The sequence below is a fragment of the Coenobita brevimanus genome, chromosome 114 (assembly GCF_032717465.1).
Source record: "Coenobita brevimanus isolate Jiangsu-jjx chromosome 114, ASM3271746v2, whole genome shotgun sequence".
Lineage (NCBI taxonomy): Eukaryota > Metazoa > Arthropoda > Malacostraca > Decapoda > Coenobitidae > Coenobita > Coenobita brevimanus.
Genome location: NC_137067.1, coordinates 1589162 through 1604161, shown reverse-complemented (window position 1 = coordinate 1604161; position 15000 = coordinate 1589162). Strand labels below are relative to the sequence as shown.

Genomic DNA, 15000 nt, shown 5'->3' with positions numbered 1-15000 from the left:
GTAGTAGTAGAAATAACCCCAGTCTCATCTAAACGTGAACCCAGTGGACTGCAGGCTGAAGTTGCCCTCCTCCTGCAGTCCACCATCGTCCTTTCGGGGGATAGGGAGGGAGTTGAGGGACGTGTGTATAACCAGGCAGTGGATCCGCCTGGTTATATCAGTGCCACCACGTGAAGGCCTCCCTCTCCACCACGTAAAGACATACAGTTCTGAAATACAAGTTCTACTAATTTTCTGTTAACACACACGCCAAATGTTGCATAGATTCTGACAACACAAGCGCCAAATGTTGCACAAATTTTACGCCAAATGTTGCACAGTTTTACGTCAAATGTTGCATAGATTCTGTCAACACAAGCGTCAAATGTTGCATAGATTCTGTCAACACACACGCCAAATGTTGCATGGATTCTGTCAACACACACGCCAAATGTTGCATAGTTTTACGCCAAATGTTGCATAGATTCTGTCAACACAAGCGCCAAATGTTGCACAAATTTTACGCCAAATGTTGCATAGCTTCTGTCAACACAAGCGCCAAATGTTGCATAGCTTCTGTCAACACAAGCGCCAAATGTTGCATAGATTCTGTCAACACAAGCGCCAAAGGTTGCATAAATTTCCCCATGTCCTCACGCACGCCTGAAGTTGCATGACAGAATGTATTAGGATGTATAAGAATGTATCAGGATGTATTAGATTGATGGGCTTTATGTACTGTAAATTAATTGCCACATTGCATACATATACATCAACTGCAACAGACCCTCTCACTTTCAGATTAACTCCTATGTCTCACTTCTCTAAGCTGTCTCTTAAGTTATCGTCTTTTCATCAAATTTCCGACTTAAAGGAGCTGTATTTTCGTCATTTTAGGGACCTTGCTGGCACATCTTCCCTACAAGCTGGTTTTTCTTAATGTGGTGATTTAAGAAGCACACTATAAGACGTAACTGGCAGCATAAATCGCTTAGGAAGATGTGTTAGGGTAGCCTCGTAGGACCAGAAAGCGTCTTACTAACTTCCTCTGGCATGTAATTTGTGGACCGTCTCTATTTCCTTCTTTGCATACCGTCTTCTTCTACTTCTTCTGCTACTTCTGCGTGTTGGTGGATTCGACTCATGGTGCCTATGGGTCTTCCTGGGGGTGTCCTTGTGGCTCTGTATCCTCCGTGGGTATCCTAAATCCTCCTACGGTCAGCTGGAGGAGGAAAAGGGCAACGTGAAGGCGGCGGAGGCCAGGCAGAAGGAGATGACCGTATCTTGGCTCAAGGAAAGGGACGGTCTGAAGAAGGAGCTGCAGGAGAGCGTCAAGGCGCAGGAGAAGCTGGAGAGGGACCTGAAAACCACCAAGAAGTCACGTGACACCCTGGTGAGGCCGGAGGGGTCAGGGGGTGGGGGAGAGCAAGAGTTTGGGGAAGTGTAGGAGGGGGCGTGTGAGTGGGGGAGAGAAAGAAAAACGTAACTGCATCTAAACTGGGAAAGAGCGACTATTTTTATTTATTTATGCTTGTTAAAATGGTAGGTGGAGTCGGAGGGTGTGGTGGGTTAGGGAGAGCAAGAGTTTTGAGATTACTGGAGGGGGTAGTGGGTGGGGGAGACTGAGAGAAACGTAAATTAATTCAAATTATGAGAGAGAGACATTTTTTGCCTCTCAATATGGCTGAAAATACGAAATCATTTGAAAACACTGAGATTTGAGAATAAACGAAGATGGAAGGAATATGAATGCAGCAAGAGAAAGTCAGTATATGATGCTAGTCACGAAGAAGTGCTGTGGAAAGGATGGAGAGCCGTAGCACTGCCTTTTTTCTGAGCTATGTGACGTGAGCTGCAAAAGGACGAAAATCTGGGCCCAGTTAAGGTGAAAGGAGTGTAATATTTGTGCACCTTTTGCATGCTGTACTCCTCTTCGTGTACAGGTGAATGTAATGCATGTGCAGGATTGATGTTTGTTTGTTTGTTTGTTTGTTGTGGATGTATTGATGTTAGTTGACAGTCTGTAGGGTGGATGTTAAATATTTTTGTGTCAATTCCTTGCTTTAGTGTCCATCTCTATGCCTCTTTCTCTGTCTCTGTCTGTCTGTCAGTCTGTTTTTTCTCTCTCTCATACACACACAAACACACACATATACAGACTCTCTCTCTCTCTCTCTCTCTCTCTCTCTCTCTCTCTCTCTCTCTCTCTCTCTCTCTCTCTCTCTCTCTCCATGCCACACAAACCATTCCCTTTCTTTCCATATCTCCCTTCCACTTCTGTCCATCCATCCATCCACTCATCCACCTATCTATCTATCTACCTATCTATCTACAGGAAAACAGACTGGAGGAGGAGAAGAAGAAGACAGACGAGGTCCAGGCGACGAAGAAGAAAGAAAATGATGTGATTCAGAGTCTTAAAAGCGAGAAAGAAGAGTTGGGGATAGAAGTGGAGGAGCTTAAGGAGACAGTAGCCCAGGTATTTATCTATTTATCTACCTATTTTTCTATCTACCTGCCTACCTGTCTATCTATCTACCTATTTATCTGTCTATCTATCTACCTACCTACCTACCTACTTACCTACCTACCTGCCTACCTACCTACCTACCTGCCTACCTGCCTACTTATCCATATCAACTAATCAGTTATTCGATCAGTTATTCACAGTCAATCAGTGTTGTTGTTGTTGTTGTTGTTGTTGTTGCTTAACCCCGGTCTGTGTGGGAGAGCATACCCATCGACCACAGGTAAGCCAGTGGTTCAGTGGGGCCGTGCTACGTGTGCAGTGCAGTACATACACCGTGTAAGGATCCGGCGCCCCCTTGTGGTACACACCGCCTCACCAGGGTCACACCAGGGCCCTTCCCACGGCGGGGTACACACACACACACACACACACACACACACACACACACACACACACACACACACACACACACACGCACACACACGCACACACACGCACGCTAATTTGACCCCTCCTCCTTGCAGCTTGAGAAGACGAAGGAGAAGGTCAGCGTGAAGGCGAAGCGTGACCTGGAAACACTGAAGAAGGAAAAAGAGGACTTGACAATACGCATGGCCACGCTTGAGAGTGAACTGAAGGTGAGGTGAATGTTTCCCCTCTCTCTCTCTCTCTCTCTCTCTCTCTCTCTCTCTCTCTCTCTCCATATCAAGCCAGTAATAGTTTAGGTTAGACTCAATATTTTTATTTTATTTTATTTTTTTGTATTTTATGAGAAACCATTTTTTTTTTTCGTTTTGCTAATGTTAAAAAAAAAATCTCCTTCTCACCAGTCACTTTCTGTCTCTCTCACTCAATTACTCTCCTTCAATCACCTAGCCAGTTAATCTCTGCCTCTCACCCACTCAACCACTCTCCCTCAATCACCCAGCCAGTCAATCTCTATCTGTCACTCACTCACTCAGCCTCCCTCAATCACCCAACCAGTCAATCTCTACCTGTCACTCACTCACTCAGCCTCCCTCAATCACCCAGCCAGTCTAGCTCTACCTCTCTCACTCGCTCACTCACTCACAGGCGGAGCAGCGAAAGAGAGAGCGTGTTGAGAAGGAGTCAGGGACCTTGAGGGAGAAGAACAATGCCAAGACGGAAGCAGAATTGACTAAGCTGAAGGAAGTACTTGAAGATTTACGCAAGGAACACAAAGGTGGGGGGGTATTGTCTTTCTCTGTCTGTGTGTCTGTCTCTGTCTGTCTGTCTGTCTGTCTTTCTATGTCTGTCTATGTGTGTCTCTGTCTCTGTGTCTCTGTCTGTCTGTTTGCCTGTCTGTTTTTCTCTCTCTGTACCTGCCTGCCCGCCTACCTGCCTACCTCTGTCTCTTTCTACGTCTGTGTGTGTGTGTGTGTGTGTGTGTGTGTTGTGTGTGTGTGTGTCTGCCTACCTACCTACCTACCTACCTACCTTCCTGTGTGTGTGTCTATCTATTTATGTGTGTGTGTGTGTGTGTGTGTGTGTGTGTGTGTGTGTGTGTGTGTTTCCATGATCCTCAAATATTTAATAAGGTGTAACACTAGAAACAAAATTGCTAAGATTTAGAACAGTTGGTCAGACTGGAGGGTTAATTTGACTAGTAATCAAGGAGACTCATCCCTACCTCACAGCAAAGATTCATTGAATTTCACGCTACCTGAACATAATATTCGAGTTGCGAGATTACCCCAGTTCTGTCAAGTGAAAACCAATTGCCAGACACCTTAATCCCATAAGAAGTGGCCACAAACAAATCACCTCCATGTCCCCCCGTCCCCTGCCATTTCACTGCCCTGCTCCCAGCTCACACCCCCCTCTCTCATATACCACTCCATCCCTCCATCTCATCCTCGGCCTCCTCCTCCCTCTGAACTGACTATAACGAATCTAAGACCAAGAGGTACGTCCCCTACTGAGTGCCCCCTCTTCCTCAGAATTGGAGAAAGAGCGTGCCAAGGAGAAGAAGGAGAAACAGCTGCTGCAGACCAAGTACGACCTTCTGGAGGAGGACTACGTGGTGCAGAAGGCCCAGGTACGACTTGACCCCATGCTGGAGGGGGAGACCGACGCCTTCACCTGGTGGCACTGATGTAACTGGCCGGATCCACTGCCTGGTTATACACACGTCCCTCAACTCCCTCCCTATCCCCTAAAGGATGATGGATGATGTAGTTAGAGCTGTCTGGATATACAAACCGTCCCTCTACCCCTCCCTATCCCTCGAAGGAAGGATGGTGGTGGCCTGCAGATGATTGCTTTCAGCCTGCAGTCCACTAGGTTCACATTCAGACGAACCCGAGACAACAACTGCTACTAATACTACTTTATACTATCCATTCTGACTATCCTCCACTCCTTTCTTGCCCATCTAGGAGCGTAGGTGTCCGTGGCTAGTTTAATAGTTGAGAAATTGAAGGCCAAACTGTCTCTATCCCTGCATGCATTTAGTGAGAGGTAAACCAAAGCCACCCCTCTGATGTAAACCCTTGTATACCCCATTATTGTGGAGTCTTAACGTACTAAACCAACCAGCATTATTTGGCTATATGGCTACCACCCAGCGTAGTATATAATATCCTGGTTTACAAGAAATCATTTAGCTTGTCATTCAGTATAGCCAAGGCAGAAACTACACTAAGTGAGTGGATGGTAGACGCCCTATTGTGGATCTGTAACCACAACGTGAAAATATTATATAACTTGTTCTGTACCTAACTCAAAAAAAAGAAAATCATAATTAATTGTAAAGAAAAAGAATCATGTAATATCCCTGTCACACACACACACACACACACACACACACACACACTCTCTTTAAGTCACACACCTCATTGAGTTCGTTCTGCCTGTCGCAAAGTTCAGTCCCATAGTCGGTCTTCTGGTCTTTAACACACAGACACACACACACAGACACAAACACACACACACACACACACACACACACACACACACACACTCTTTAAGTCACACACCTCATTGAGTTCGTTCTGTCTGTCGTAAAGTTCAGTCCCATAGTCGGTCTTCCGGTCTTTAACACAGACACAGACACAGACACAGACACACACACACACACACACACACACACACACACACACACAAGCCTACAATCACCGCAATTCCTCTTCTTTTTCAGTTTACGACGAACAGCGAAGGGAAGCAAGAGGAGTACGATAAACTTAAGAAAGAGTACGAGACCATCAACACAGAACTAAGGACGCTGAGAGACACGTACAACCACAGACAAGACACGTGGATCAAGGAGAAGCTAAGTATGCAGGTGAGTGACACGTGGAAATGACACATGACACGTAGAGATGACACCCGGCACATTGAAATTACACCTGGCACTTAGAGATGACACCTGACTTGTAGAAAAGACTCATAATACGTGGACATGTAAAGAGATGACAATTGACACATAGTAGAGATGACACATGGCACGTTGAAATGACACATGACATGTAGAAATGACACATGACACGTTGAAATGACACCTGGGACTTAGAGATGTAGAAAAGACTCATGATACGTGGACATGTAAAGAGATGACACATAGTAGAGATGAAAAATGATATGTAGAGATGACACCTGACACGTAAAAATAACATGACATGAATAGATGACACGCAGCATGAGTAGATGACACACAGTACTTAGAAGCGACACACACATAGGGCAGTCCAGTAATAGCACCTCACTCTAGTCCTTTTTTCATTATGTTGCAAAAACCCTAAACATTTTCCAGCTCAGTTAATGACCAGATGTGGTGAAATTGGGAGGCTGATTTGACTAGTAACCAAGGAGACTCATTCCTACTGGAGTAGGAATGAGTCTCCAGTAGGAATGAATGAGGTGGAGGGGGGGAGAGGGAGGGGGAAGCCAAGGATGAGATGGAGGGATGGAGTGGAGAGGTATATGAGAGAGGGGGGTGTGTGAGCTGGGAGCAGGGCAGTGAAATGGTGGGGGAGAGGGCGACATGGAAGCGATTTGTTTGTGGCCACCCCTTATGGGATTAAGGCGTCTGGCAATAGATTATTTTTTTGTCCAGGATCAACTGCGGGACCTGGACAACCGCCTGAACAAAGCCTCGAGTGACCCCACCTCGTACTCGGAGAAGAAGCGCCTGAAGGACATCATCGAGGACAAGAACCAGCAGATCGACCAACTCAAGAGGGACGAGGACAGTCTCAAGGACCAGGTGTCATACTACAGACGAGAGGTAGGGTCATCCTTCAAGGTTCACCTCAAAACTGTCACAATCGCTTCTATTACGCCAAGATTAAAATTGATGAGTATAGCTTCAAGTGGTAGGAAAAAGTTAATCCTTGAAGTATTAGATCGAGGATTACTTCAAGGACCAGGTGTCATACTACAGACGAGAGGTAAGGTCATCCTTCAAGGTCCACCTCAAAACTGTCAACCTTTACTTCAAGAACAAAATTGAAGAGTTGGCCCTTAAGTGGTAGGGAAAAGTTAATCCTTAAAGTATTAGATCGAGGATTACTTCAAGGACCAGGTGTTATACTATTGGTGAGAGATAGGGTCATCCTTCAAGGTCCACCTCTAAGCTGTCATAAACATCCTTTTTACTCCAAAATTGATTGAAGGGAATAAGATAATCCTCGAAATACGAGGACAAGGGCATTCTCAAGGATGAAGCATTAGTTCATCTTTCAAGGTCCACCTCCAAACAACAGTAATAATTCTCCTAGGATTAATAATCTTGTTGCAGACATTTAAGATGGAGAGATGGCAATTTTAGGCCAAGTTAGAGTAGAGAAAGAGGTGTAAGTTTTAGATCAAGTTAAAGTAAAAAGAGAGGAGTGAATTTTGGGCCAAGTTAGAGTAAAAAGAGTATAATTTTTGCGCCTACAGAGTGAGGACTTGAGGCGAAAGGTGGAGGACTTGGAGAAGCTTGTGCAGTTGAATGACAAGAGAGCATCCAATCTGGCCAGCGATACGACTAATTACGACAATATCATTAAGGATCTCAGGACTAAGTGAGTGATTGTTACTATTACTACTACTACTATTATTACTACTACTACTACCATTACTGCTACTGCTACTAACTTACTACTACTACCACTACTACTACTGTCATTTCTACAAACTACCACCAGCACCACCACCACTAGTACTACTGCTACTACTACTACGGTCACTCCTACTACTACTACTGCTACTACTACTACTTCTTTATTCGTATTGTTATTAATCCCATATACAATTATCTTTTACTGAGAATCTTTACTGTGTTGCAAAGAGTTTATATTTATGTTTGCCCCTAAATATTAACGTTTTCTATGACACCTTAGTTTTCTATGGTTTGATATGGTAAACTTGTGTAAATTTGCAAAAGTTTCCTCCCCCTTTTTTCTCTCTCCTTGCCAACAACATTTACATATCTGTTTCATCCAAAGTGCTTGTGCCAATTTTTAAAAGATTTTAAATATTTACACTGGATATTGCTAGTACTAATTCTGCAATATTCTGAAAATTAATAGAAGAGTGTACTGAGAATATGACAAGGAAACTGGCAAGTTGGAAGACATTAGAAGTATTTTGATGTGATTTGGTCATGTGGAGAGAATGGAGAGTGAGTGATTGGCTAGGAGAGTGTATGTGAGTGTGGTGGAGAAGGGGAGAAGGGAAGGGGGAGACCAAGGATGAGATGGAGGGATAGGGTGGAGAGGTACATGATTGAGGAGGGTGTGAGTTGAAGAGAAGGCAGAGGGCAGGATGACAGGGAGGTAATTCGCTTGCGTACACCCCTTCAGGGATTAAGGCATCTGGCTGTAGATAGATAGACAGAAACTGGGAGTAACTGAGCCAGTACCACGATATTTTGTGTTAAAGGACTTCTGCAATTCAGTTTTATCTGTGATGTGAGTATTTCCAACACTTTAGACGGCTGGGGCTTCCTTCAACTGGATGAATTTGTCTGAGAGTAACTAGAGTGAAGAATCTAAGGGGAAACATGTTCTCTAAGTGGCTAAGTGTTTGGGATTCATGCTGTGTTCTCCATCTATGGTTTCATTTTTCTGTTTACGGATCTTACCCACCTCATTCTTTTCTGTGGGGTACGGTAAGGATGGTGATAATGATGATGACTTATGCTTTCACTCTCCAACCATATTTTCTTAGTGGGAAATAGTGTAAGGACGACAGTGATGATAATGATGGTGATAATGATAGGATGATGATGGTATTTCATTTCTCCCCAGGCTCGCGGCAGCCGAGAAATTACACAAATCCGAGCTGACGAAGATGAAGATGAAGTACGACTCAAAGTTGAAAGCCACATCAGAGGAGGTGGCCACGGTGACACAACACATGGCCAAGTACCGCAGGGAGAGGGACACGTATAAGGAAATGCTGGATGGCACGCAGAGAACCATTGCCGAGCTGAAAGGAACCACTGGGTATCGGACGTCGAGAGCTGACAACGCTAGTGAGGTGAGGGCGGGAGCATGGGAGAGGATAGGTGAGGGCAAGAGCATGGGAGAGGATAGGTGAGGGCAAGAACATGGGAGAGGATAGATGAAGGTAACAGCATGGGAGAAGATAGGTGAGGGTAAGAGCATGGAAAAGGATGGGCAGAGGAACAGAATCTCAGAGGGAAGGGAGAGATGAGAGCTCAGGAAGGGTGAGGTAGGAGAGAATAGAGCTGAGAAAAACTAGAGAAAGGGTAGAGTCAGCAGGTGGGGTTTGAAAGCAAGGAGTGTGAGAAAAGTGAGTGAGGGGGAGAGCACTAGGTACAGGACATTGAAAGCTGACATTGCTAGTGAAGTGAGAGTGGGGAAGACTAAAAGGGGATGGGATGGGGTGGGTGAGGGAACAGAATCTTAAGAGAGAAGAAGTGACGGGTGCGTAGGATGTGTTAAAGGCAGGGCAGGGTTTAGGAATATTAGGGAATCACCGCAGTCGGTAGGTGGGTTAGAAGTGACAAAATGAGAGAGAGAAAGTGAAGGGTGAATAAACAACAGAGTGAAATATAGACAGGCAGGGTTGAGGATGGATCGACTGAGAAAGGATGCACGAAGGATTGTGAGTTGAGGATAGGCCGAGGAAAGATGAATTGAGGATGACAAGATAGAACGTAGACAGTCAAGTGTGATTATCCATTACTCAAGGATGGTTGTCAATTTTTTGTTTTAATTAGTAAGATTTATGAGACACAATCTTAACTTTTCTGTATCCTGTGTAACTTAAGATTATTGTTCAGGTGTTGTAGATGATGGATTATAGACGTAGGTTTATGTTTGATTGCCAGATTATAGGTAGAAATTGAGTATTTTGTGTCAGTGTGTAGCATTGATTATATCCCTTGTCTTTTCTTGCATGTCCTCACTAAATCATATTAGTTTAGGAAAGGACCGCATTTTCGTGAGCATAAAAAGTTCTCTAGCACCTCTTCCTCACTTGTTTGCCTCTAAATATGGTATGCTAATATTCTAACGTATTTCTGTGTATGTTATCAATATTATGGACAATATTAATGTGTGATGACAAAATTATTCAGTGAAGAAGTGTGAGGTAACTTCCTAAGCTGACGAGATGGCGGTTCAAAGAGAGTTACCCTAGTCTACCCGATGTTTAATGTTGGTTATGTAGATCTGTGTCCCCTCTTTGTCACATCCCATCAATGTCCCTCTCTCCCCCCCCTCTCCCTACCTCCCCTCTCTCTCTATCTGTCTATCTATCTCCCTCACTCGTCTCTCTCTGACACACAGTCTCCCTCCGCCTCTCATCTCCGTTCCTCCTTTCCTATTGTCAAGCCACCCCCTTCCTTCTGTAGTCACACCCCATCAATGTTTCTTCCTCCCCTCTTTTCTCTGTCACATCTCCTTTCCCTCTATGTCTCACTCTGTCACTGCACCTCTCTCTCCCTCTCTCACACCTAATCCTCCCTCTTCCTCTCTCGTCCCTCCATCTCCCTGCCTAGGAGCTGTAGGAGTCTGTGTACTTGAGTAGGAATTAGTAATGTTGGTTTTACTCGTAGATGGCGAAGGGTCAGCGCAAGGAGGACCAGAAGGTAAAATAAGCCGGAGTGAATGAACGGCTTGTGTCCCTGCCTTGACCTTAGTTGACCCCATTATTTTCACTGTTTTCAATTAATTGTGCTGTATTTCAAAGATATTCACATCGTCTCTTAGTCGTTTTTACTGTATTTCATTCTCCTGGTGTCTGACAAGTGACGCATGATCAGAACAGCTGATGCAGCTCTTGTCAGACTATCCCTTGTGTAGAGAAGAAAATACATGTGTTTAAGTCTTTCACGTGCTCATGCCTCTTTGTACAGATATAAACGAACTTACAGTATACTCTTATGGGTTACTCATCATTATTAGTAAATTATATGTAAGATTAATCACAATACTTTTGCATGAAACAAACAGAAAATAAAAGTTATAAAAGATCCATTTGTGTTGTGGGTCAAAAGCTCAAGGTGGTGGACGTAAATATTTCACTTACGTTACTCAAGCACTTTTTCATTAGCTATCTGTTCTATTGAACTTTTATTTTGTAATTTTTATGGTAGCGCTCAGCTCCTTACTCAACTTTAAGCAAGTAGGAGACATTCTTTTTCCCAGTGTCTTACAGACTGTACTGCTATAAGCTTTCCTTGTGTCATTCTGGCTTCAGCGCCTCTGGGTACTGGCTAGCGAGCTTACTGCATACCACCCCAGTCCATATGAGGGCACATATAAACATCAGCACACAACTCTGCATGGGGTCCCAGGAATTCGATATAAACCCATGGAAACTGTTCACCATGTTGAACAGAATGAAAAAGGAAAGAACATCTTGTTTTATTGAGGTGTATTCTGGACAAGACATCTCTCATGGCAGTGGGACTGAGAACCGCTGTCCTCAAGATGTGAACAAATGAAACCGGACTGCTCATTTTTCAGCTTTAGTCCTCACAATCTGACAGTGCATAAAAGAAGGTAATTTCAGGCTCACTGATGACACACCCTTAGTATGGCACTAATCGGATCCCAACTTCATGTGTTTCTCAAAAGATATTCATGTCGGTGAGCCTGATATTTGAGCAACAATAGAATTTAAGTATTTTGGACAATGAACTCGTCATATGCAGTAAGTTGGCATTTATCTGTGCTAGAGAAAAATGACTGACGAATTGTACTCAGTTAACTCTGGTGTATCGTGTCAGTTATAGTGATACTTTATTACTATTTAGAATAACCCTGCTAGAGCCTCGCCAACTGCTGGAGTGACGACTATGTAGCGTGTAGCAAGCATAGCAAAGTTAGATGCTTATTAGAACGTAGAGTTAGCACCTTTACAAGAAACCATACTACACAATATGATAATGTAACTGCTTCAAAGGAAAGTCCCCCACATCGAAAGAGGTACCATATTTCATCTACTTTGACTACAGTTTTTATCCTACATTATTTGAACCTTCCCCATGCCTATTGATATTTCAGCCTTTAATGTGGTAATGTCAGTTTAGCTTATTGTTGCTCTGACTGGACCAGTTTATTCAGCTTTCAGAGATTTTTAAAACTGGAAGGGTAAGACACAGCATTCACTAACTTTCTTCACCACCAGGGAGGTTCTGAAACTGAATAAAGTAATCTGTCAGCAGAAAGAATAAGAAAAAAACGATGTAACTATATTAAAGGAGGGTTTTACTTTCTATTACCACATGGAAGAAATCTAAAGACATTTGTTATCATCTTTACAAGTAAGGCCGCTTCCACACCAAATGCCTGCTAGTGTCGGTAATTTCAGATGGAAGTTCTGCATCACTGTTACCTTCAGAAGTTCTCACCTGCACTCACCTGCGTCCAGTAGGGCCACTTGTTTGGGGTATAGTGATGCAAAATTCCCACCTGCACCCACCTGAGCCCATCCGCACCTGCCTGAACCCATCCGCACCTACCCAAACCCATCCACACCTGCCCAAACCCATCCACACCTGCCCAAACCCATCCACACCTGCCCAAACCCATCCATACCTGCCCACAACCTCCCACATCCAGCCGCACCAGCAAGGATTTAATGTGGACGCTGCTTAAAGATTCTCCTAAATGTTTGTGTTTAAGATCCGTGATTCTGTCCACCCACAGCTGTTTCCGCCTCCCTCTGTAACACCGCTTGCTTGGCTCTCCTGACATTAACGAGCCTGGCTTAGGTAAAGGTTACGTTGATCTCCACTTTGAATTTTTGTCAGACTGATTTCATCCACATGGGGTTACAGAGAGAATGTTTAGTAGTCAGAGGCCTTCAGATTATAGTTAGAATTTCAATATTTTTAACCTTTGACCACTACTTGATAAACCTGAGTCACCACTAGAGTCACCACTACTTGAGTCAGTTGTAAAAATCTACTCAAAATTGCGTTAGATTTGTCTTTAAACTTGTGCCCGAAGTTAGGTCTTTTTAGTTCAAATTGCCGGTGGAATCATGGAAAACAGAAATTATCTTCACAAAACACTCAAAATCTAATAGTCAAAGGTGCAGGAGAGGGATGCCTTCCCGTGGTGGCACTGATATAGCTGGGTGGTTCCACTGTCTGGCTATACAAACGTCCCTCACTGCCCTCTCTACTTACCAAAAGGAGAATGGTGGACTGCAGGAGGAGGGCAACTTCATCTTGCAGTTACCGGGTTCACTTCTAGATGAGCCTCGGGTTGCAACAATTACTACTACTACTTCAACTACTACTACTACTTCAACTACTACTACTACTATTACTATTATTACCCAAGATGTGGAAGTCTGACAAAAAAATTGAGGCGGCGGGACTAGACGAAATCTTTACCGACGCTTCCAGTGTGGCGTTACTTCCACTCGACTTGTAATCCCCGTTCACCAACCCTTTCCCTCAGGCCCAGCAGCACCTGGTGGAGACTCAGGAGCTGCACAGTCAAGTCACAGAGCTGGAGGACAAGCTGGCAGACGCGCGGCTTGATAATACGAAGATGAAGAACCAGATTACAGACTTGAAGACCAATTATGAGATCCAACTCTGTGATATGCAGACCAAACTCAATGAGGTGAGTGGAGAGAGAGAGAGAGAGAGAGAGAGAGCGAGAGCAGCTATGATTACCAACTCTGTGATATTCAGACCAAACTCAATTAGTGTGTGTGTGTGTGTGTGTGTGTGTGTGTGTGTGTGTGTGTGTGTGTGTGTGTGATGTTAACCATAATATTAATGATGATGATGATGAATTTTAACATCCATGTGTGTGATATGGAGACCAACTTCTCAGTAAGCTAGACATCTAAGTTAATTATTTTTCTAGTTTACCTTTCCTAGATAATATATTTTTTATGTTCATCTCTAGGCATAGGTTAAGCAGCCCTTTCCCATACGCCCAGTAGTCTTCCTAGGGGCCACACTTTCACATATCACCACTTCGGCACCAATACCCACCGTCCTTACCTAATATATGCTAGGGCCTCATTCAGGGCTATCTCACTTGTAGCACCAATCCCCACCGTCTATACTGAATACATACTAGGACTCTCAGGCGTATGAAGTGTGGAATAATGTGTTAAGAGGCTCGTATTCTTGTCCGTTGTGGAAGCTCCCTAACACCTCTTCCTTTGCGATTTATTTTTGGATATTGCTGGTTAAAATCCTCTCGTACATTATTTATGCAGTGTATGGTGATGTTCGAAGGATTTAAGTAGCACAGAAGACGCCAGTAAAGTGTAATAAGCAGAATAAATCGCTTAGGAAAAGGAGTATGGTGATGCCTGAAGGATTAATGCAACACAAGACAGTGAGGTGCAACAAACAAAATAAATCGCTCAGAAAAAGGTGTTAGGGAGCTTTAACAGACGAGAATAAGGGCCATGGTCATTTTAACCCTTCTACCCCTATCCTCGCTCCAGTATGAGAAGGATCGACTATCAGGGAGTAGGGTTCTGGAGCCGTCGCAATTGTGGCACTAATATCCACCGTCCATATTAAATACACACTAGGGCCTCCAGAACTCTCTTATGTGTATGAAGTGTGACAAATAGTGTGTTAAATGCCTCTCTATCCCTCCTACCCCTATCCTCGCTCCAGTATGAGGAGGATCGATTACTGGGGAGTGGATCGAGAAGGGTTCCGGGGCTTCGAACACGACTGGAGCTGAACTGGCAGAAGGAGCGAGAGGAACAGCAAAGGCTTATACAGGAGACAGCAACCCTGGCTAAGGATTTAAGACAGGTAGGGTTCACCTGAGTTTCTTTAATTGCTCTCTCTCTCTCTCTCTCTCTTACTTCAAGTCTTCATTTAGGATGGGAATAAGGATTTGGACAACGATAATGTTGATATTGATGATGATAATGATGATGATGATGATGATATTACTACTGCTGCTACTACTACTACTACCACCACCACCACCACCACTACTAGCAACAACCACAACAACAGCATCAGCAATCAAAATCCACCTTCCCTCCACCTCCCCCAGTCTTCCACCCTACCTCTCATCCACATCTCTTCCACTCCACCCATCATCCAGCTCTCTCTCTTCCACTCCACTTCG

The 15000-nt window shown here is 44.1% G+C and overlaps 1 protein-coding gene across 7 annotated transcripts in view; it reads left to right on the top strand.

The window, feature by feature from the left end:
- Positions 1 to 15000, top strand: part of LOC145418414 (uncharacterized) — an 86911-nt gene that overhangs the window by 46819 nt on the left and 25092 nt on the right. For 6 of the 7 annotated variants that reach the window (XM_080286820.1, XM_080286821.1, XM_080286825.1 and 3 more), the window contains 12 exons: positions 1202 to 1372; positions 2315 to 2458; positions 2974 to 3087; positions 3524 to 3653; positions 4411 to 4508; positions 5610 to 5753; positions 6525 to 6695; positions 7352 to 7476; positions 8704 to 8935; positions 10482 to 10514; positions 13342 to 13509; positions 14532 to 14675. In XM_080286820.1, the coding sequence (XP_080142946.1) occupies positions 1202 to 1372; positions 2315 to 2458; positions 2974 to 3087; positions 3524 to 3653; positions 4411 to 4508; positions 5610 to 5753; positions 6525 to 6695; positions 7352 to 7476; positions 8704 to 8935; positions 10482 to 10514; positions 13342 to 13509; positions 14532 to 14675 (1674 nt within the window). The remainder of the gene's footprint in view (positions 1 to 1201; positions 1373 to 2314; positions 2459 to 2973; positions 3088 to 3523; positions 3654 to 4410; positions 4509 to 5609; positions 5754 to 6524; positions 6696 to 7351; positions 7477 to 8703; positions 8936 to 10481; positions 10515 to 13341; positions 13510 to 14531; positions 14676 to 15000) is intronic. The other variant, XM_080286822.1, reaches the window with a different exon arrangement.